Below are 22343 nucleotides of genomic sequence, written 5' to 3'. Positions count from 1 at the left end.
ATTTTTTAATAAAAATTTTTCCTAAACTGAGATTGGCCTGATTATATAATAGTGATAGCAAATGTGAGCGCCTCTCTTGTGCAGGGACTATTCTAAGTATTTAACTTGATTTTCAAATTTAAAACTAAAGTTTAAAATTACTTACTTTAATAATAACATATGTTATTGGGTTTTTTTGTTTTCTGTGTTTTTTTTTTCTCCTAGAGGATCTTCGAAAGTATGTCACTACTATGGTGTGTGTGGCTGTGAATGGTAAACCTGTGCTAGGAGTAATACATAAGCCATTTTCTGAATACACAGGTAAGAGATACACTAGAGCTCTCAAGAGTTAATGTTACTAAATCATGTGTCTATAGTACTTACTGCCTTATCAGAATCGCAACTGTAGCTCAATAATTATTGAGGTGAGTCCCACCATACCTCACCCTTTCATTGGATACAGTGGGGATTTGGTGTTGGTAACGATAACACGTAATGAGGCAGAGCTTTCTAAACTCTCTTTAGAGGACAGAAACCGTGAATGACCATGAGAGATGGAGAGTGTTGAGGAATCCAGTTGGGCACACGCTGTGTTCCTCTCTGTTTCTCTTGTGCTGGGGCTGGGGCTAAGGTCCAGGGCTCATATACATTGGATTCCACGTGGGTTCTGAGATCTACCATCCAGTGGCCTTAGCCAAATCTGTTACCATGTCAGGAAACTGTGGTGGTTAAGGGCAATGGCAACCTGGCAACCTCAGCATCAAAAATGGATGGTGTCATGGTGACAGTCTTACTAATCGGGCTAATCCTCGTGTAGCCCTGGACACCATTCAGAGCTCCATTGGACCCTTGGCTCTCCCACTGTCTTAATGTGGTCATGTCTGTTAGCTTTGTGCAGAAGGCAGATCAGATCTGTGATGGTCACATTGGGAGTTGAGAGTGTGGAGGACCGTGCCAAAGAGCTTTCCGTGCAGCCCGGGATGACCTCGCCCAAAGCCTTGCAAGTGCCAGTGGACTGTGGCACATAATGGACATGGCCATTATGCTATGGTTTGCTAGAGAGACTAGCCACGGCCTTAGGAATAGCAGTGATAGCGTGGACGGTAGTTACAAGTCCAGAAAGACACCATGAGTTGTCATGATGTACAAGTTGAGGGTGACAGTTAGTGGTGTCAGCGGTATCCTTGACAGTCTGAAGGGACTCCTCATACTTTGAATCGGTAGTTCCCATCAAGAGTCCTTTTGGCTCCACTCTGATGAGGTTCCTGATGGTGACAGTATCCATTTTGCCAGCGCCAGCATTGACCAAGTGTAGTGGGTCGAATAATGCCCCTTTCCAATTCATTTTCACTCCTGTGTTAGTTTTTTGTGGTTGCCATAAAAACAAAAACACAAAAAACCCACAGACTGTCTTTGAACAACAGATATATAGTCCAACACAGTTTTTGGAGGCTTGGAAGTTTAAAATCAGTGTTTTGGCAGAGAAATGCTCTTTCTGAAACCTGTAAGGGAGAATTCTTCCATGTTTTTCTCTTAGTTTCTACTAGCTTGACAACAGTCCATGGTGTTCCTTGGCTTCTGAACACATCACTGCAGTCTCTGCCTTCATCTTTTCACGGTATTCTGCCTGTGTTATCCGTGGCTCTGTGTGGCTTCTCTTCTTACAAAGACACCATATTGGATTAAGAGTCCACCTCCCCGGTCATGACCTCATCTTAGCTGATTACATCCACAGTAACCCCATTTCCAATAAGGTCAGATTCTGCTATGCTGGGGATTAGGGCTTGAACATACCTTTTGGGGAACATAAACCCATTAGATCAGAATTTTAGAATCTACCTTATTTGGAAGTCAGGTCTTTACAGGTGTAATTAAGGTATCGGGATGAGGTCCTCCTGGATTAGGGTAGGTCCTTAAATCAGTGAGAGTGTCCTTATAAGAAACTGAGGTTACAGAGACACACGCGATAAGAGGATTGGATGGCGAAGGCACAGAGATGGTGGAAGCTAGGAGAGAGGCATGAAATGAATGCTCCCGTAGAGTTTCCAGAAGGATTCAACCCTACCGGTATCTTGATTTTGACCATTGAGCCCTTCGGCCTGTGAGCAAATACGTTTCTTTCCTCGTAAGCCGCCATGTTTGTGGTGATTTGTGGCCACAGCCCATACAGCGCTGTCGCTTACTCTGGCCTTCTCCGCTGCATGTCGGTGGTGTGGCTGCCACTGCCTAAAGAAGCTGGCTCTCTCTTGGGGCGCCTGGGTGGCTCCGTCGGTTGAGCGGCCGACTTCGGCTCAGGTCACGATCTCGCGGTCCGTGGGTTCGAGCCCCGCGTCGGGCTCTGTGCCGACAGCTCAGAGCCTGGAGCCTGTTTCCGGTTCTGTGTCTCCCTCTCTCTCTGACCCTCCCCCGTTCATGCTCTGTCTATTCTTGTTTCAAAAATAAATAAACGTTAAAAAAAAAAAAAAAGCTGGCTCTCAAGTGTACAGAAATGGAGACAAGGTTAGTTTTTGATGACTCTTAACATTTATTTGCTTTGCAGAATAACCTTGCGTCCCAAATTCCAGCTGCTCTGAGATAGGCTGAACATATACTTGAGTGTTGGCTCTGCGTTTCAAGACCACATCTGCTTTGTGGTGTTTGACTTTTTATCTTCTTTTCATAATTCAGATAGTTTTTACAGTTGACAGTTTGATGAGCTACAAAAGATCGAGGCCATTACTGCCGACAGGGTGCCTTAAAATAAATTATATAATTGCCTTATGGTTTGTGGGTTGCTTTCACATATTTCCTGTAATCCTTACCGAGTAAGTTAGGATACGGGTTGGGCCGCTAATTTAGGCCTCCGTAACAAAATGCACCGAAATGCCAGAGGTTCAACAAGTAGTTGATTTCTGCCTTCTCTAACAGCGCGCATGCAGGCAGACCGGGCATGCAGGCTGCTCTCGTTCGCTGTTTTGGCCGCGCTCAGTCTTGCTGCCCGCTTCTGCATGACTGAGGATGGCCCCCCGCTTCTTTCACATTCCACCAGTGCAGAGGATCCAGAAGGGAGACGTGGAGGACGTTGTCCACTCAGGGCTTGACCTGTAAGTTGCACACATCGCTTCAGCTCACGTCCCACTGACCAAAGTGTAGCTGAAACCAGCTGCAGGGGAGGCTAAGAAATGTAGTCTTTAGTTTTGGTGGGCATCCAAGCATCAGGGATCCTGTCACTTCGGGGAAAGTAGGGCGAGTGGATATCGGAGCATAACTCAACTTAGCAGTATTGCTACACTCAGTATAACTCACGAGGGAAGGATACACTTACTACGGATACTCCCACTTACGGATGAGAAAATGGGACTCAGAAGTTAGATATGTTCCTCAAGGCGGAGCGGTTAACCTGACAAATATTATGCAGATCAGTACATCACGCCATTTTCACAACTCCACGATTCCTAACATTTGGATAGTGTTTAACCATTTGAAATACACCCAAGTTCTCTCATTTGAAGCTTGTGATTACTCTGCGACAAAGCAAAGTGTTGTTATTGCCATTTTTTATAGATGAGAAAAGACGCTGAGCAGCTCTTATGAAAGCCACATAGTTCAAAGTGTTACAGCAAAAGCTTACTACTCCTTATTAATATCTGATATTTGTTTAGTATTTTCACAGTTTATGAAATGTATTGACATTCATTCCAAACTCAGAATACCCCTGGAAAGCGTATAAAAGATGAATTACGGTGACTTCCAATTTAAAAAAGAGAAAACAAACATATAAAGGCGATGTACAGGGCTTAAGTCTTTGAAGTCCTGTCTCAGTTTTTTTCTTTTACTTTTTTTTTTTTTTTAATTGAAGTATAGTGGACTCCTCCTTTGACAGTGTTCCTCATTGCCTGTCTGTATCAGTTAGGGTTGCATTTAGCTGCATACAAAATAAATCTGATTACAGTAGGTAAACGAGGAGAGGTTTTATTTTCCTCACGTAGTGAGATGGCCAAAGGGCAGGGTGCTTCAGTGGCTTTATGGTCCTCTTAGGCACCTGACTTCTTGCTTCTTTTCTTAGAAGGTGGCTCTTTGTTTGTAGCCTCACGGAGATGGGTGCTTCTAGTTACAATGGCTCTGTTCCAGGCTGGGAGAAAGAGGAAAGAAGAGGGACGGAAGATCTCTTCCCAGATATTCTTTGTGTTAGGAAAGAGTAGCCTGAAGCCCCCTGCTTCTTCATCTCGTTGGCCAGAGGTCACATGGCACCCTTAGCTGCAGACAGCCTGTTGCTCCAACGAGAGTAAGAATCGTAATACAGGAAACGCAGAGAAAGTTGACACGGGATAGGCAAATAGATTCACATTCTTGGAGCCCTGATTTCCACATCTGTTCATTTGAGGGGTAGGGGAGAATAAGAATAATAAAATGCCCATGAAAAAAAAAATCTTTATTCTGTAAGAACATGTATCCTCTCCCCCTATAGTCTTACCTCCTTTAGAATAAAAAAGCCAGAAGTTTCTAACTTAGGAACAAGTCGTGTTCCAAAAATGTTCCTGTAAATTATGATAAACTGCCCTGTTCTTCTGTGAGGCAGCCGACTTGCCCTGTATGCTGGAACACACGGTGCTTGCTAGTGAGCGGACATTCCAGAAGAATCGATATGTCCTTAATTAGGTGCGGGTTGACCTGCTATTCCTGGATTGAAGCTTTGTTTGGCTTGTGTCCTCTTTTTGGACTGTTATTTTCAGATCCAGCCTGTGTATTGATGTTGGCAGAGTACCAACTGTCAAGTATTAAATGTTTACCAGAATTTAGCTACACTTGACTCTAATGGGAGCTAGATAGTATTGTTATTGGCAGTAGTCAGAGCCAAACTGATCCAAATCCTTATCATACTTAGCTAGAAGTAATTCATTGCCTTTGAAATTCTTAGAAGCAACAGATACTTGTATGGTATTTTAACAGAGTAATGTATAAATGTGTAAGTGTAGTGTATCCACGCAGGGGAAATTTGTAGCTGTTAGAAAGAAGTTACAATGTCTGAGGTCTGTGTTAGCAAAGTACCAACCACTTTTTATCTCCCACTGGGCTTTTTTCTTTCTTTCTTTCTTTCTTTCTTTTCTTTTTTTTTTTTTTAGCATGTCTTACAGATAGAATGAGTCCATTCTTTTAGCTGCTATTTTACCTTTTCATGATTACCTCTTCACCAACAATCATTTATTTAAGCACCTACTGAATTTTTAAAGTGCTTGAAATAATTTGTGTGTTATAAGAGAATGTATTGAGATTATGTAACATGAAGTATATTTTTAAAATATTAAATTAGTAATTCTTACCTAAATTGTTCTGATGCTATCAACAAGAGATACTGTCTTTATTCTCTTAGACAATACTGACCTCTAGAGATGTAGCACTGTAAATTCACTTCTTAGTAGAACCATGGTTTTTTTGATCATTTCTAAAAAGAATTTAGAGAACTTTTTTGTTTTTTCTTTCTCGTTTTTTAACTTTTATGAATAATTTCAAACAAGCATAAATTGTACTGAATTTCCACATGCTCTTTCCTCTGGATTTAACAGTTGAACATTTTTATGTTTGCTTCCTTTTTTTTTCATGTGCTTTAAAGAAAATTACAAGGATCATGACATTTTATCCCTATATACTTCACTGTGCATCTCTAAAAAGGACATGTTTCTACATAACAGTTCTGTTAATATAACATTGAAATTAGCATTTATTCCCTAATTGATCCAATACTCCTGTTTTCCCTGGTTATTTCTTTTTACTTTTATTTTATTTCATTTCATTTCATTTCATTTCATTTCATTTCATTTTATTTATTTTGAGAGAGAGAGAGAGTAAGAGTGTGTGCATGAGTAAGGGAGGTGCAGAGAGAGAGAGAGAGAGAGAGAGAGAGAGAGAGAATCCCACGCAAGGTCCACACTGTCAGTACGGAGCCCTCTTCGGGGCTCAAACTGTGAGATCATGACCTGGGCTGAAAACAAGAGTCGGATGCTTAACCAACTGAGCCACCAAGGCACCCCTTCCCTCAATTGTTACTAAAGTGGATTTCACAACTGGTTACTTCAAACCAAGATCCAGTCTCATGACATGCATTTTTTTGTTGCTCTGTTAAGTTCTCTTAATCTAGAACAACCTCTAGTCCTGTTCTTCCCTGTGACATTACTTGTTGAGATCAAATTACTTGTTACATAATGTCCTGCTCTTTGGATTTCTCTGATTATTTGCTCGGGGTGTCCTTTAACTTGTTTATTTTTCATATTCTTTTTCTTCTAAAGTGCAAATTAGATCCGAAGCCTTGACTGGCTTAAGGTTAGCATTTTTGTCAATACGTTGTAGATACTCATCATGTACTTCCTGTTGCATCATTTTACATGATGTATCCTATCTCGTCTCATTACTAGTGATGCTAAGATGTTTAAAGTGGTCATGACTAGATCTGCTATAAATTATTTTTATTCTTTGGCTACCAGCAGGTAGTCTGGAGAAATTTGGCACCGTTTGAGATCAGGATTCCGTTAAGCCTTTCACAAAATAGTTTTAAGATCTATTAAAGCTGTGGGCCACCTGGGTGGCTCAGTTGGTTAAATGTCCAGCTTTGGCTCAGGTCATGATGTCACAGCTCATGAGTTCGAGCCCCATGTCAGGCTCTGTGCTGACAGCTCAGAGCCTGCTTCAGATTCTGTCTCTCTCTCTCTCTCTCTCTCTGCCCCTCCCCTGCTCACATCTCTGTCTCTCTCAAATATAAATAAACATTTTTAAAAAAAGATCTGTTAAAGATGTAAAATGGAATTTTCTAATTCTGTGTGTTTTTTCAAAAAACTGTTTTCAAAACTAAAATTCGTGTGTAGAGCAATTTCATCAACTGGAATTGTTGATCCTGAAATGTAGTTCCTACTAGAAAGACAAAATACATAGTTAACTTTTTTTTCTTTACCAATTTCTGAGTAAGGACTTTGGGTAAAAACGACCTCCAGTGGAAACAGATGTTATTTTTTCCAGGAAGAGCAGGATTTTTCCTTTTTTTTTTTAATATCCTTGACATCTCATGGATTTTTATGTATTCAGTGTGATTCAACCTAGTTATTATTTTTAAGTTAAATTTGTTCTTTTTGTTGCCTACTCTTTATTAAAATACCTTTGTATACAACTTTTTTGTTTAAATGCCATTCATTATGTAATCCTTAGGTATCGTCCGTTGGGTCTCCCCTATGAGCAACAAAGAAATGAGCTTCCTTTAGCCTCCTTGACCACCATCCCATTTTAGTCAGTCGTCGCTTTTTCGACCTGTATCTTTCTGCTCTTCAGCTCTTTAGATTTACATGGTATCCTTTGACTCTAACCAATCAACTGTGATTGGTTTACACACTTTGATTCTTACACACAAATCATTTACACGCTTTGATTCTTCCGAAACCTTTATTCCTGTCTTTGGTTTCCTCTTAAATCCCCAGTTAAATTTATTCAGTGCTGACCAACAGTGCTTTTGCTGAGTGTTCTTCAGTCCTCCTTCAGTTGGCTAAAGCTCATCCTCTAATGGATTACTTCAGAAGAGCTAGCACATAGCTGTCCTTCCTATTATCTGAGTTCTTAACGTGTTAAAAGCTCTTCCTGTAGCCTTGATACATGAAAGACTCAGCTACTTCCAAACTCTTTGGTTTAGCCCTCTATCCTTGGGTGCTCTAGCAAATTTCCATAAACTTGAGGGCTTACAACAACAGAAATTTATTTTCTCGCAGTTTTGGGGCCAGAAGTCTGATACCAAGTTGTTAGCAGTGCCGTGCTCCCTCTTGAAGACTTCCCTTGCCTCTTCTAGCTTCTGGTGGCGTGAGACATCCCTTGGTGCCCTGGTTTGTAGACCCATCACTCCATGCCTCCTCCTTCCCATTCTCTCAGTCTGTGTTTTGTGTGTCCTGTTTTTGTAAGGACACCAGTCATTGAATTTAGGGCCTACTCTAATCCAGTGTGACCTTGACTTGAATTACATCTGCAAAGACCCTGTATCCAAATGAGGTCACATTCCAAAGGTTCGTAGCAGGCATGAATTTTAGTAGGACACTGTCTTACCCCCGCTGCACTCTTTTCTCTTGGTTACTGGTAGAAAATATTGGGGGCGCCTGGGTGGCGCAGTCGGTTAAGCGTCCGACTTCAGCCAGGTCACGATCTCGCGGTCCGTGAGTTCGAGCCCCGCGTCGGGCTCTGGGCCGATGGCTCGGAGCCTGGAGCCTGTTTCTGATTCTGTGTCTCCCTCTCTCTCTGCCCCTCCCCCGTTCATGCTCTGTCTCTCTCTGTCCCAAAAATAAATAAAAACGTTGAAAAAAAAAATTTAAAAAAAAAAAAAAAAAAAAAAAAAAGAAAATATTGAACTGATTAATATCCGTGTGGGTGCATGCTGAATCCCGTTGGCAGCGAAGCCGATAATCCGATTTTCTTTCCTTTGTAAGGAGCTTGGTATTTTTGCCTGGAGTGCCAAGGAACTTTATCTTGAAAGTCTAATAATAGAACTCTAGATGTCAGATACAGAGTTGGCTTTCTGGGCAGATGTCTACACAGTGTGTCTCTCCGTGTGGACATTTCGGTCCTCTTTTCTTTCAGGCACGATCTTTTGGACCGTAATTTTACAACGGGTTCTATCTCATGGCTCCTGGTTCCCTTTTTCAGAGACCTGCTAATATGTATATACTGACTCTTCTTCTGCTGACGTCTGTGTGTCGCCTTCTCTCTGGTCCCTTTAATCAGTTTTCTCGTTTTCGCTTATCCTTTGCCGTCCTCCTTGCCTGCTCTGATTTTGGGCCACGCTGTCGCCCTTCCGTATATCCCACCATCCAGGGCTAAGTCTTCAGCCGTCTTGTGTTTCTGTTGTTGTTGTTGTTTTCAATTTCTTCCCCGTGTTACGCGAGGGCCCATTTCCTTTCACTATGTTCCTACTTCTCTACCTGTCCTCAGTTGTTGTTTCTTTGTTCCATGGTGTTCTTTTGGGTTTTTTTTTTCTTCTTTCTTTCTTTCTTTCTTTCTTTCTTTCTTTCTTTCTTTTTCTTTCTTTCTTTCTTGTTCTCTAGAATATTGTGGTACCGTTTTATTCTGCGTGATCTATGAGCATTTTCAAGTAGCCTGGAACATTTCGACCTTCATTCGTTGTGTTTTCTTCTTCTGGTTTCAGCGGACTTTGCAGTAGTCCACGTTTCTCATTCCCATTTGGGCCGCCGCATGGCCGTTGCGGAGTTGTGGGAAGGTGTTTGGGTGGTTCTCAGCCCAGGAGCTTTCTTCTCCGTTAGGGTGAGGAAGACATTATCTTTGTTAGCAGGCATCTTGTTTTGTTTCCACCCTTCTGCTTTCTTATTTCAGGAGGGCCCTTATCTCCAACTCCTTTTCTTTAGTTCTGTTGGCAGTCTCCCATCTTTGTCTCTCGTGGAGACACTCATGGAGACATGTCCCGATAGGTGTTGTGTGCCCTCAGGACTTCACTTGGGCTCTGTGTCTTCTCCTGGCCTCCTCTTGTCGCTGCTCTCTTGCCACATTTCAGGCCCGCTTTCAGGAGTTCTCATCTCAGATGGGACCTTTTCCCTCTGGGGAGAAATCCCGGCCGCTGTTCTCTGACTTCTCCCACCACCGAGAGTCCTCCAACCTCTTGGCGTGTCCGGAGCTCCTGCCACAGTCCCTACCCTGGGATCAGCCGCGGCACTCATTCTGCTGACCTTCAGTGTTTACTTCTCTTCTTTCTCTGAAGTTTGCGTTTGTGACCAGTCTCCGTCTTCTACTGATTCCTTAGCTGTTGATGAAGGGTGTGCGTATTTGCCCTCCTTGTCGCTGTGTGTGGTTTTTAGAAAGAAGTGTGACGGGAGTCCAAGAGCCTGCCATCATCTTCGGGGAACTCAGAAACCCCGACTCCGCTCACTTTTTTGATGTTTTCCTGCAGCCGGGAGTAAGTGGTAATGCAGCTGCTGTCGTCCGGACAGCATGTAGCCATGCGGACTGTTTTTCCCCGTGGTGAGTGACTGCTAGAGCACCAAGCTAATGGGGATGATTCTGAGTAAGTCCGTTCTCTTGTATAGCTTGGTAGTCACTGAGGAAAACTTGCAAGCCGAGAAAAACATTTCAAGCCATCTCGAGGGTCTCCTCACCTTCTTATAATTCCTGTTCTATTTCGAAATCTAGAGCATTTTTTTACGCTCTCCGACAAAGCAGATACGTAACCCTGACTCCCCCCTTGAGCTGCCTTATGTTTATAAAGCTCCCTTAGGAGATGGGTCCGATATGCGAATAATTGAAACTACGAACGTATCAGAAATAGAGGTAGTATAGGAGCAAAACCTGTCTTAAGTTGTTAATTATCCAGGGTAACTAGTTTTGCTGCTTATGTCCTAGGTGGTCACAGGTAGGGTTCCCCAGGAGCCAGACTTTTGACGTGGAGATGAGCACGCAGGATGTTTCCTGAAGAGTTATTTGTGTAGCGGAGGGGAAGATGCTGGCCGAGCTACAGGGAGATTGGGGTGCAATCCCAGTGAGCACTCAGCAGCTCACAAGGAGCTCTGGAACCTGGGCGTCGTTAAGTCAAGTCTTAAGTAGCCACTGTCTCCGGTTGGGCAGGATCACGCGGCCTTTTTTAACTTGGTCTTCATATTTGCCTATTAGTGTAAAAAAAATACTAAATATTACTCTGGTTCTCAGAAAAAAAATATTTCCGTTTTGGAAAAGAAATACAAGCAATTCTGTGTAAAAGGATATTTTTCCAGTCAACCCTTTGTACGTTGAGTTTCAGTTTCAAAAAGCTTCAGTGCTGTTAATGGCTATTATATTTGCTTTTCAGCTTGGGCCATGGTAGATGGTGGGTCCAACGTGAAAGCCCGCACTTCCTACAACGAGAGGACCCCGAGGATCGTTGTGTCACGCTCCCATTCAGGAATGGTCAAGCAGGTTGCTCTACAGACTTTTGGAAACCAGACCACCATTATCCCAGCTGGTGGTGCCGGTATGTTCCTACCCCCCTACCCCCCTTGTGGCGCCGGTGCCCCGCGTCCCCAGCACGGTCAGGGCTTCTGTCGGGAGGAAGGATCGCTTGCCCTGTGCTCGGGAAGAAAAGGGAGGATAGAGCGCGTGCTCTCCCGACAGGCCTGGTACCTACTTGGTAATGTCTGGGGTGGGATCTCAGTCACACATGCCTTCGTATGAGCCACGGTGTCCACGGTAGCGGCACGTCTCAGCCCGGTGACTCCCGCTCCTCGAACACTGAGGCGGCATCTTCACGTCAGCGGCATAAGTCATCACGCTGGGAGCTTCGCTGCAGGAGTATCTGTGAGGAGAGGGGAGATCCAGCACATTCCGATGCTTCGTGTGGCAGAACGATGCCAGGCGTCATCACGAGGGTCCCTGCAGTGGCTGACCCGCGGGTCACTTTCGACACCTCTGAACTCTTCAGCCTTCGTGTCCGGGGCGAGCCCGAGTCTAGTGGCCACCCAGCTCGTCGCACGTTCTCTACCGTTTTATTACCTGCGTTACTGATCCGGGGTCGGCTTACTCTCTCTGAAAGGCCAGCTATAAATGTTTAAGGCTTTACGAGCCACATATGGACCCTCTTGGATGTCTGGGTTTCTGGCACCCTTTAAAAATACAGAAAACCATTCGTGGCCTTAGGGTTCTACAGAACCGGCACATGGCCTGGATGTGGCTCACAGGCTGTTTGCCTCCCCTTGTTTTGAGTGCCGTCGAATAGGACAGAAGTGTTTTAACTCCAGTGAGTAACACGTTGTGGTCAGAAACGTGTGTTTGAAGACCTTTTCACCACAGTAATAAAGGAAAAAGTAATGCTGATTAACTTTTAAGCCCAGTAATTTTAATTTAGTGATTACATATAGGTACCTTACTTAATATGACTTCATTGTTTTCTTATAAGCTCTCTGTTAGGCTGGTTAGGAAAGGTAAGGTTCAGAATACCTGGTGGGAATGGGATAAACCAGATTCTGGACCTGGTTTCATCTGTGTGTTTTATTATATTATTTTTTAAAAAACTTTGCCTCATTACAATAAGGGCTTCAGATTGTAGTGCTTGGTCTTTCAAATCCAGCGCTCGTGGGTATTTAGATGGATTTAGCTTCAGTGTAGTATTCCGTAGGAAATGAGACATAGTGTACGTAGCATTCCATAGAAAACAACCACAAAGTAGATTTAAATTTAAAAAATTATAGACGTGTGTTTGGTTACACTTAAGAGTAGCTTCGTAAGTTATTTTGCAGTATATTTTCCGCTCATTTGGGTTTAATGTCTGGCTGTTATTTGAAAAAAAAAATAAAAAGAACAAAACTATTTTTAGATAATTTTAGACTTAGCCCTTGCAAACACAGTCAAGAGAACTCCTTCACGTCCTGTGCCGTTACTTTTAACAATGTACTCTTAAACAGGAAGCTACTCTCTTTAAATCTTGGGAATAGTAACTTAAATTCTGTGTTCATCTTTTAGGTTATAAAGTCTTAGCACTCTTGGATGTACCCGATAAGAGTCAAGAAAAAGCTGATCTGTATATCCATGTGACATACATCAAAAAATGGGATATATGTGCTGGCAACGCCATCTTAAAAGCCCTTGGGGGGCATATGACTACCCTGAGTGGTGAAGAAATCAGTTACACTGGGTCCGACGGCATTGAAGGAGGGCTCCTTGCCAGCATCAGAATGAACCACCAAGCCCTGGTCAGAAAACTGCCAGATCTAGAGAAGACAGGACATAAATAAGCAAAGCTGATTACAGGTCACAGTTCTTCCCAAGTTGAACGGTCCGCCGAAACGCCGGGGGCTTCAAAGCATCGGTGCAGACTATGCATGGTTAAGGCCATCCTGAACTTTCTGAAGTATTTATGAAGCATCAGAGACTTATTTTCCCTGTAATAGGATGGAAGATCAGGGAAAATGGGTTGCTTCGTGTCTCAAGTATTGTCTTTATTTTTGAGACGATTTTCGTACAGTTGTCAATACACAAGGCGCATATATATATATATGTATATATATATATTTGTGAATTAAAATCTACAGCTGAGTACATTGTTCTGAGTCACCATTTTCACACATCACGAACCTTCACTGTTTGTTCGTACTTTCATATAGAATTGGGCTGAAGAAAGGATTGATTTTGTGTAGATTTAATAATTACTTTACAATTGTATCTCATTGAAAATAAAGTTATTGGGGGTTTTTACCCCTAATGCAGATAGAAAGCACAAGCAGCCACACATTCGTTAATATGCAACAAATGCTCTATTTATCTGTTGCTGAATATTTCTTAAGGATTAAAATAGAAAAACCTGAAACTGTTTTCATTCTTTGAAATTTTAATAACAGGTTCACCAGCTAGTCGAGAATATAGCTGTTTGATGGTTGAGTTGTAATTGTAGTTTCCGTGTGTGTGTTTTGTTTTGTTCTGTTTTCTTTTGATACAGAACAGTGTATTTGTACCCCTGGGTTCAACGTTTCTGCCATCTTCCTATTGATTTTCGTTTGCTCTGTGGACAGTGCATGGTTCCATCCTTTCCCTCCTGACCAACATTTAGTTTTAACTCATAAGGTCTGGATTAAGGTTTCAGGGTTAGCACTAGGATTTTGGTGCATTTTCTCATTAGGGATAAATGATGCACTATAAGAATATAAATGATTCTACTAATTGACTTATTTGACAATTAACATGGCTTAAGCTAGCTTTCGTTATTTTAAAAAACTTTGTTTTAGTATTTTTAAACAGTTTGCCAGGTTTGAATGTAGAGATTCTCTCCTTATCAAGAATGATTTCTGGTTGCTTTTACCGTTAATAAATGCACCTAACCTAAGCTCTCAAGGTAGTAACTTTTAAGATACTTTGAAGTTTCCATTCAGATTAAAATAATGATGGTTAATGTTACTTTTTGATTAATTTTTTAAAATTCGGTGTGTGGAATCTGGTTGAGTCTTCACTGAGTCACCATAATTAGCCCCTTACTTTGTGAACTGTCTTTCCTGGGGATGCAGGATTTCTCTCAGTGTGAGATCTGGAAACTATGTAAACAAATACCATTATTTCATGTGACTTCGTATTTTATAACATTCTGATAAAGGGGGCGGGATGGCTTATTTTGTTTTCTTTAAAATAGCTTACCATTTATTTTCCTATCTTGGAGGTAAAATTGACCAAAGAATGGACATCCTCATCTGGTGGCATGTGCATACAACTTTAGGTCTGCGTTTTACACGGTCTCCAAAGCCCTTTACTTCCTCATTAGGGACTTGAATCCGGTAGGATGCACGTGTTTCTCCTCAATATCCAGCAGCTGGTCACCAGTCTGGGAGTGGAGTGGGCCTCAATAGGTGGGATTTTGTTCAATGAAAATTCATGCAACGTTTTGGTAGTCGGGACACTTGGTATTTAAACAGGACTTAGGGATTCAGAACAGAAAATCGGAGAGCTCACCTTCCTACTTGGCAATGAAATGAGAACACTTTTTCTCAGGAGGGATGGCAGAGGCTTGTATTATTTCCAGAGTCCGTGGTAGAAGCAGTTAATTCTAACGTGTCAAATATGGGGAAACAGGACCGGCATACTAGGAACCGGCATCTGATTGGGAGTTGTTGGTTGTTTTTGTTTTTGTTCTTGTTTTTTTCAGCAATAGACGGAAACTTTCTAACTTCATGGAAATGAAACTAGTTCATATTAGCAAGCATGACTGCTTTGGTTTTATTTTTAATTTCATTAATCTGCATGTAGATAATGACTTGCGAAGGGCTTGCGTGCAAAAATTAAGATATTGGCTGGCAGTTAAATGCATTATTTGTATAATTTATTGGGTAGAGGCTAATTACTAATGGTTTTTAGGTGCTTTCATAGAGAGTTCGTTTTCAAATTTTGCTTTTGTTTCCAAAAGTCAGTCTACGTTACAGAACTAATAGAAGTACAAAGAACAGTGTTTATATTTATTTATGTGAGACATTGTGCCAGAACATACCAGTGAAACACCATGAATAAGTAAGGCATGTAATATCTCCCAGAATTACAGAAATAAAATCACTTCTAAAATGTAGCACAATAATTAGAGTTTAACTTTTAGTGACCCTGAACCTCCCTGACTCCTGGCCTTCTCTTTCCTTTATCTTTACCCTCATTGAGAGCACAGTGTTCCCTTAAAATTTGAGTTTTACCCATCACATTTAGTAAAAACAGGGACGCCAGTAACCTCAGTACTTATCGGCCGTCCCCTTCCTCTGCCCTTGGTCTTTACCTTGTTCTCGATGCCCTCAGCCCCTTAATGTTCTTCGCTCTCTGCCCCTCTTTCTTGACCAGCACTCTTCCGCAACGCTCAACCCCTGAATTCTCTCATAGACCTACTTTTCTCCAGGTTGGCTGCTGAGATCTCCCGGTAGAACGGAGAGCTAGGTCAGTTCCCAAACAGGGAGACGAAGCCTTGTCAGAGTTCTGGTTGACCGTTACTTTTCAGAGACGTCTCAAAAAGTAAGGGAAGATCACCTTCAAAACCACAAATATCCGCCCTGTCAAGGCTAATCCGGTGCTTCTGTCTATACGGAGCATTTCTTCAGATCCGTTCTTCACAGAAGGAAAATGCAGTCAATACGAGAAGTAGGTATATAGGCCTGCTTAAGAAAACTTGCTTTTCCTGTTCGTTTTCACACTTCTGTCCCTATTTCAGCGGAGATTACCGAGAGCCTGCGAGACGGATCATTTCTGTCCGGTATTCAGTTGCCGGGCAAAATTCTTTACCCCAATTTTAGTGTTTTTTCTTGATTTTAAATCCGCATTCAAGTGAATTATTTATGGCTGTATGATGAAGCTGAGAAGTGCTTTGGTTGATGTGGTTGAAGCAACAATTGTGCAAATTCCGTTTGCGGGGTGTGCCCTTGGAATATTGTGCAAATTGGGTCAGAAGAAGTGGGGGAGGGGCGGCGGCTAAGAAGAGAGTCCGGAAGAACAACAAGCCTCCAGGGGAGGGGAGGCGAGGGGAGGGAGGCCGCAAACATCTGCCCCCAGAGATAGGGAGCTCTGCCCTGGTCTCAGATGCTCAGAAACTGGATCTTACTCGGGCTTGGAAGGTGAGAACTCTCTCTGATAGCCCAGCATAAGTAGAGAGAGCTGGGGTGCCACTAGGCCCTGTTCCCCAGAAAAGAAAACATCCAGCTTGCCTCTCCTTGGTAATACCTTGAAAATGGCCTTCTGGAGACAATCTTTGGCAGGTTAAAAATAGAAACCGCTTGGATCATTCTAGCTGCAGCTGTTTGCGTTGGCTAGGTGTTGACTGGTCCTGGATAGAAACGGCGATTTTGCGTTTTTGATCCGGGTTGAATTTAAGATGCATTATTTTCAGTATATGCCTACAAAACGTCTGTCTTGTAACTGTTGTGTAAAATAAACCTATTCTACGGTTTCATTTTTATCCTAAAAAAAAGTTGTGCCTTAACAATAGGGCATTGTATGTTAATAAGGGAAAACAAAATCTTTTTTTAATAGATGGGGAAAATAGGAACTTTTTGCCATTAAAATTTAAGTTCTTTTAACATTTTTAATATTAGAGTTGGGGAAAATTCATTAAAGTTAAATACAATTGATATAAAATTATTTTTGCATAATCTAGCATTTACAACTGAAGTGCGTTTTTATAAGAACTGGCATCTTGATGTATATAGGTCTGAAATGATACTTCATCCTTTGGTTTTTTCATTTGAATTGATACAAGACCAGGGTAAGGTACGTTTTGGTTTTTATTTGACTTTTAAATCATTTCAGTGTGCTATTGTATCTGTTCTGCTAGTCCTCTGAGTTGCTTTGGTTTCTAAAAATTAGCTATTTGTTCGTGGTACCATATCAATAATTTATTGATGCTAAAAAAAAAAAATACTGTGTGTCACGTGACTTAAACCAGAACAGTTCCTGGATTGAAGGGGGGCTTCCGATTAGCAGTTACTAAGAGGACAAGAATTGAACTTTGTACTTCAAAAGAAGGTTTTGGCTTTATGAGGTGCTGTTTATGTGAGTTGTTTATTTTCATTTTATCAAAACCTGGCAGGTGTTAGCATTCCAATTTACTGTTGGTTTCTTTTTAAAAAAATTTATTTTTAAAGTTGGATGGTGAATTAATTCTGTGGGAAAATGAGGTTTATAAGTAGTTTGTTGTCGTTGTTTTTTTTTTTGAGATAATACAAGCCAAACTTTTAGAAGTTAAAGCTGATGAAGAATATTAAAACGTTACATACTGTGTTTGTACATGTTCCCTAAAGTATTATAATTAAGGTAATTTGTGTAAATCACAAAAGCAGAAACTGTGATGTTTGATTAGTAGTACGTTGCGTTAGAATTCCTCTTGGAGTATGTTCTATGCGTAGTAAGTTATTCAGGAGGGACGTGCTCATCCTGTATTTTTTTAAATAGGAAATACAGCATGCCAAAGTCCTTATTAGGTCGGTTTACCTACGGGGACTTCCATCTCTGTCCCCAGATTCTCTCTCGTCATCATTTATGCTGAATTGAGGAGGTAACGTTTGAGGACTTTAATATCACGTGTAAAATATGGACTTCTACTTTCGTGTAACATGACGTCTTCCATTGGCAGGAACCAAAGCTAGTCGTAGAGTCTAACAAGAGACACCCTGTTCTGCCATGATGAACTGCGGTGCTCCTGATGGACTTTTCCCCCCATTTGATGATGTTACTTAAGCTACTAGAGGTGTATACACACGGGGTTGAGTTTACACTAAACTATGAAATGGTGTTTCCTGTTCACGTCCCTGCCTCTTCAAACTTTGCTTTCTTAATTGACTTGACTCCTGTGGATCTCTTCCTTGTAATAGGCTAACGTCGATGAGAAGGATTAAACTAAACATGCCCCTTCCCTTCGAATACCCCTTCCCTTTTGACACATTTAAACCTAAAGGGGAGCTAGTTCATTTGCTGTTGCCGAGACCTGCCTAGACCCCAGAGTTTTCTTTACTTGGCATGCTGTATCCTGCCTCACCCACACCGCCAAATTTCAGGGGCGTCCCGATTTTAATCTCTACTGAGAGGCAAACTCTCCTCCCTCCATGGCTTTAGAGCAGTTATTTTGTACCTCACCTGTAGCACTCATGGTTCCATGTGCTGTTGTAAACTTCTTAAGGACAGGGATTATGTCTTGGTGATTTTTGTATTTCCACCTCAGCCCCAGCAGCTAGCCCAGTGTCTTGAACAAATTAGGTGCTTAATGTATGTTGAACTGAACTGAATAAAGGGTTACTACTAGCATAAGCATTTCTCATGCCTCAGTTGTGTAAGCTGATTGTTTTGTTAACTGCAAATATTTATGATTATCACCCCACGCACTAGTTTTAAAAGTTTTGCTTTCTTCCCTTCAGATGCTACCCCATGGACGTTTATCTCTAGAAAATGTGATTGCTTCCAACGAAATGACTATCCCAAACTCTCTGCCCCTGGACATACGTTGCCAAACTGAAATTTGAATTTTCTGAATAAATTGGTGATGTCTGGAAGAGATGGTGTGCTGCACCTGCTTTTTTCCTCTCTTTCTGTTTTTTTTTTTTTTTTTTTTTGGGACAGAGAGAGACAGAGCATGAACGGGGGAGGGGCAGAGAGAGAGGGAGACACAGAATCGGAAACAGGCTCCAGGCTCCGAGCCATCAGCCCAGAGCCTGACGCGGGGCTCGAACTCACGGACTGCGAGATCATGACCTGGCTGAAGTCGGACGCTTAACCGACTGCGCCACCCAGGCGCCCCGTCTCTTTCTGTTTTTAAACTAGGGTAACACACATCCACAAATTTATCGTTCTAACCATCTGTAAGTGCACAATTCAGTGTCATTAAATACATTCACAGTATTGTACAACCTCCACCACTGTGCTTTTGAAGAAGCCGTTCATCATCCCAAGCAGAAACTACCCATTGAGTCACTCCCCATGTCCCCTTCCCCTCAGCCCCTGGAACTGTCTGTCCTGCTTTTCCTATGAGTGCATCTGCTTTTGAACGCTTAATTTTCCGGGATTCTCGGTCTTCTCACACCAGGTACAGAAAAGGCGTCTGTATGAAAAGGGGCGTACAAGGCCAACAGCCATAACGGAAGTGTAACTTGCATTCTCCGATAGATGTGTTTAATTAAGGTGGAGGGAGGATAGAAAAAGAGCAAAAGAAGCAAAGACAACAAAATTGTGGGAAGGCAGTGATAGAAATCACAATGAGAAAGATCTCCAAGGCTTTTGTACTCCTCGAGTCTTAGAGATGATACAAAGAAGTCATTAGCCTCATGTTATGAATTCGACGATTTCACATCCTTGACTTCTGTATCAGAAACATAGTGTTTGTTCATCTAAAAAATGAGAATTCTACATCCTAAGAAGAAAATGGGAATATAAGCCATTATTTTTAAAATTGTTTCTAAAATCTGAGCATTTTGAAAGCACAGAAACTTAAGGATAGTTGACACAATATTACATTAGGTTCAGGTGTACGAAACAGTGATTCTACAACCCTCTGCATAGTGCTGTGCTTCCCCACACGCATAGCTACTGTCACCATGTGTTGTTACAATACCCTTGACCATGTTCTCCATGCTGTACTTTTTACCCCGGTGACTTAGCCCATAACTGGAAGCCTGTACCCCCCACTCTCCTTCACTGTTTTGCCGATTCTCCCACCCCTCTTCCCCTCTGGCAATCACATTCGTTTTCTATGTTTATGAGTCTGTTTCTGCTTGTCTGTTTTTTAGATTCCACACGAAACCATATGGTATCCGTCTTTCGCCATCTGACTTACTTCACTTCACATGATCCATTATAATTCCGTCCATGGTGTCACAGATGGCAAGATCTCATTCTTTTTTTATGGCTGAGTAATTGTCCATTGTACCCATATCCCACATCTCCTTACTCCATTTATCTATCGATGACACTTAGGTTGCTTCCACATCTTGGCTATTGTAAAACGCTGCAATAAACAAAGGGGTGCATATATCTTTTTGAATTGTGTTCTTTTTCTTTGGGTAAATATTCAGTAGTGGAATTACTGGCTTATATGGTATTTCTATTTTACAATTTTTGAGGAATCTTCGTACCTTTTTCCACAATTGCACCAATCTACATTCCCACCGACAATGCGCAAGGGTTCCTTTTTCTGCATATCCTCACAAACAGCTGTCACTTCTCCTTTTGATATTAGCCATTCTCATGGGTATAAAATGATACCTCATTTTGATTTGCATTTCCCTGGTCATGTGTGATGTTGAGCAGCTTTTCATGTGTCTGTTGACCATCTGTATGTCTTCTTTGTAATAAGTTTTCTTCAGTTCCTCTGCCCGTTTTTGTTTGTTTGTTTTTAAGAAACACTGAATGTTAGAGCTGGAAGAATCCTTTTTTAGTTTAAATTCCAGTATAACACATACTGTATAACATACAGTGTTATGTTAGTTTCAGGCGTACAATATGGTGAATCACCACTTCCATACATCACCCGGTGCTCATCACGACAAGTGCCCTCCTTAATCCCCATCACCTGTTTCACCCATCCCCCCAACCCACCTCCCCTCTGGTCACCAGCAGTTTGTTCTCTATAGTTGAGAGTCTGTTTTTCACTTTGTGTCTTTTCTTTGTTCTTTTTTTTCCTTAAATTCCACCTATGAGTGAAATCACATGGCATTTGTCTTTCTCTGACTGGCTTATATAGTGTTTATACCCTCTAGCTCCATCCATGTCATTGCAAATGGCAAGATTTAATTCTTTTTATTTTTATGGCTAAATAATATTCCATTGTGTGTGTGTGTGTGTGTGTATACTGTATCTTCTTTATCCATTCATCTATTGATGGACACTTGGATTGCTTCCATAATTTGGGTATTATAAGTAATGGTGCTATAAACATAGGGGGCATGTATCCCTTTGAATTAGCGTTTTTGTATTTGGGGGGTAAATACCCAGTAGTGCAATTACTGGATCATAGGGTAGTTCTGTTTTCAACTCTTTGACGAAATTTCCATACTTTTTCCCACAGTGGCTAACCCAGTTTGCATTCCTACCCACAGTGCCAGAGGGTTCCTTTTTCTCCACATCCTCACCAACGCTTGTTGTTTCTTATGTTTTTGATTTTAGCCATTCTGACAGGTGTTCAGTGATACCTCATTGTAGTTTTGCCTTACGTTTCCCTGATGATGAGGGATGTTGACCATCTTTTCATGTGTCGGCCATCTGGATGTCTTCTTTGGAGAAATGTCTGTTCACGTCTTCTGCCTGTTTTTAATCAGATTATTTGGTTTTGGTTTTGTTTTGTTTTGTTTTTGGTTTGAGTTGTATAAGTTCTTTATATATTTTGGATATTAACCTCTCATTGGATATATTATTTGCAAATATCTTCTTCCATTCAGCAGGTTGCCTTTTTATTTTGTTGGTTTCTTTGTGCAAAAGCTTTTTAGTTTGATGTAATCCCAATAGTTTTTTTGTTTGCTTTTGTTTCCCTTGCCTGAGGCGACAGAAGTAGAAAAATGTTGCTAAACCCAATGTCTAAAAGATTACTGCCTATATATTTTTTTCTAGGAGTTTTATGGTTTCAGGTCTCACATTTAGGTCTTTTGTTCACTTTGAGCATATTTTTGTGTATGGTGTAAGAAAGCAGTTCAGTTCCATTCTTTTACATGTAGCTGTCCAGTTTTCCCAGCACTCCCTTTCCCAGTCTCCCTGCAGAAGAGACTTTTTTTCCCCATTGTATATTCTTGCCTCCTTTGTCATAAATTAATTGACCATATAGTGTAGGTTTCTTTCTGGGCTTTCTATTCTGTTCCATTGATCTGTGTGTCTGTCTGGTGCCAATACCATACTGTTTTGATTGTTATAGCTTTGTGTAGCATACCTTGAAATCTGAGATGAGCACAGAAACATTTTTTTAAATGTCTCAGCTCTTTAATAACTTCAAAGATTATGTTCTTTCTCCCTTTTAACTCTTTTGGGAGGCTCTTCGTAGGAATATCATTTCAGAGTTTCCAAAGCTCTTCAACGTGGATTCTAGTTTCCTCAGAAGAGGGGCCACCCTGTGAGTGTCAAATACCACCTGATATTTCAGAAATCGTATATGGTTTTTTGTTTGTTTGTTTTGTTTTGTTTTGTAATTTCTGAGACTTTTAACTAGTCTCATTCAGTTTGGAGCTCAAACGATGGAGAAAACGACAACAACAACAACAACAAAAACCATGATTCACAGTGAATGATGGAGTCCAGCACCTCCCATGGTCTCCATTTGCTCTCTGGAACTTCTGTCCCTTCCTCCCAGCCAGTGCAGTTTACCAGCCAGCCGTGCTTTGGGGATTCACACGAGAACATCAGGAAATGAAGTTCATCTTGTTGGAGAGCGGGCAGTGTGGTTTCCCTCCCCAACAGGATTTCTGATC

General features: G+C 41.5%; 1 protein-coding gene and 1 long non-coding RNA gene across 7 annotated transcripts in view; one reads left to right on the top strand and one right to left on the bottom strand.

Annotated features, from left to right (window-relative positions):
• Positions 1-18449, top strand: part of BPNT2 (3'(2'), 5'-bisphosphate nucleotidase 2) — a 36497-nt gene extending 18048 nt beyond the window's left edge. The window contains exons 3-7 of one of the 6 annotated variants that reach the window (XM_047073954.1): positions 205-300; positions 10772-10933; positions 12418-16022; positions 16614-16669; positions 18315-18449. In XM_047073954.1, coding sequence (XP_046929910.1) covers positions 205-300; positions 10772-10933; positions 12418-12689 — 530 coding nt within the window. In that variant the 3' untranslated portion in view covers positions 12690-16022; positions 16614-16669; positions 18315-18449. Of the gene's footprint in view, positions 1-204; positions 301-10771; positions 10934-12417; positions 16023-16561; positions 16675-18314 lie in introns of all 6 variants that reach the window. The other 5 variants (XM_047073950.1, XM_047073953.1, XM_047073951.1 and 2 more) reach the window with 5 other exon arrangements.
• Positions 8324-14126, bottom strand: LOC124507661 (uncharacterized). The gene is made up of 3 exons (XR_006961078.1): positions 14080-14126; positions 11087-12227; positions 8324-10589 (listed from the first exon to the last, which is right to left on the bottom strand). It is a non-coding gene; the product is annotated as an uncharacterized LOC124507661 (long non-coding RNA).
• Positions 18450-22343: the final 3894 nt, after the last annotated feature.

The sequence above is a fragment of the Lynx rufus genome, unplaced genomic scaffold (genome assembly GCF_022079265.1).
Source record: "Lynx rufus isolate CCGP_SWC_20201006 ecotype Redwood Valley unplaced genomic scaffold, mLynRuf1.p SCAF_12, whole genome shotgun sequence".
Classification (NCBI taxonomy): domain Eukaryota; kingdom Metazoa; phylum Chordata; class Mammalia; order Carnivora; family Felidae; genus Lynx; species Lynx rufus.
Note: the sequence above shows the minus strand (reverse complement) of the source record. Positions and strands in the feature narration are given on the sequence as shown.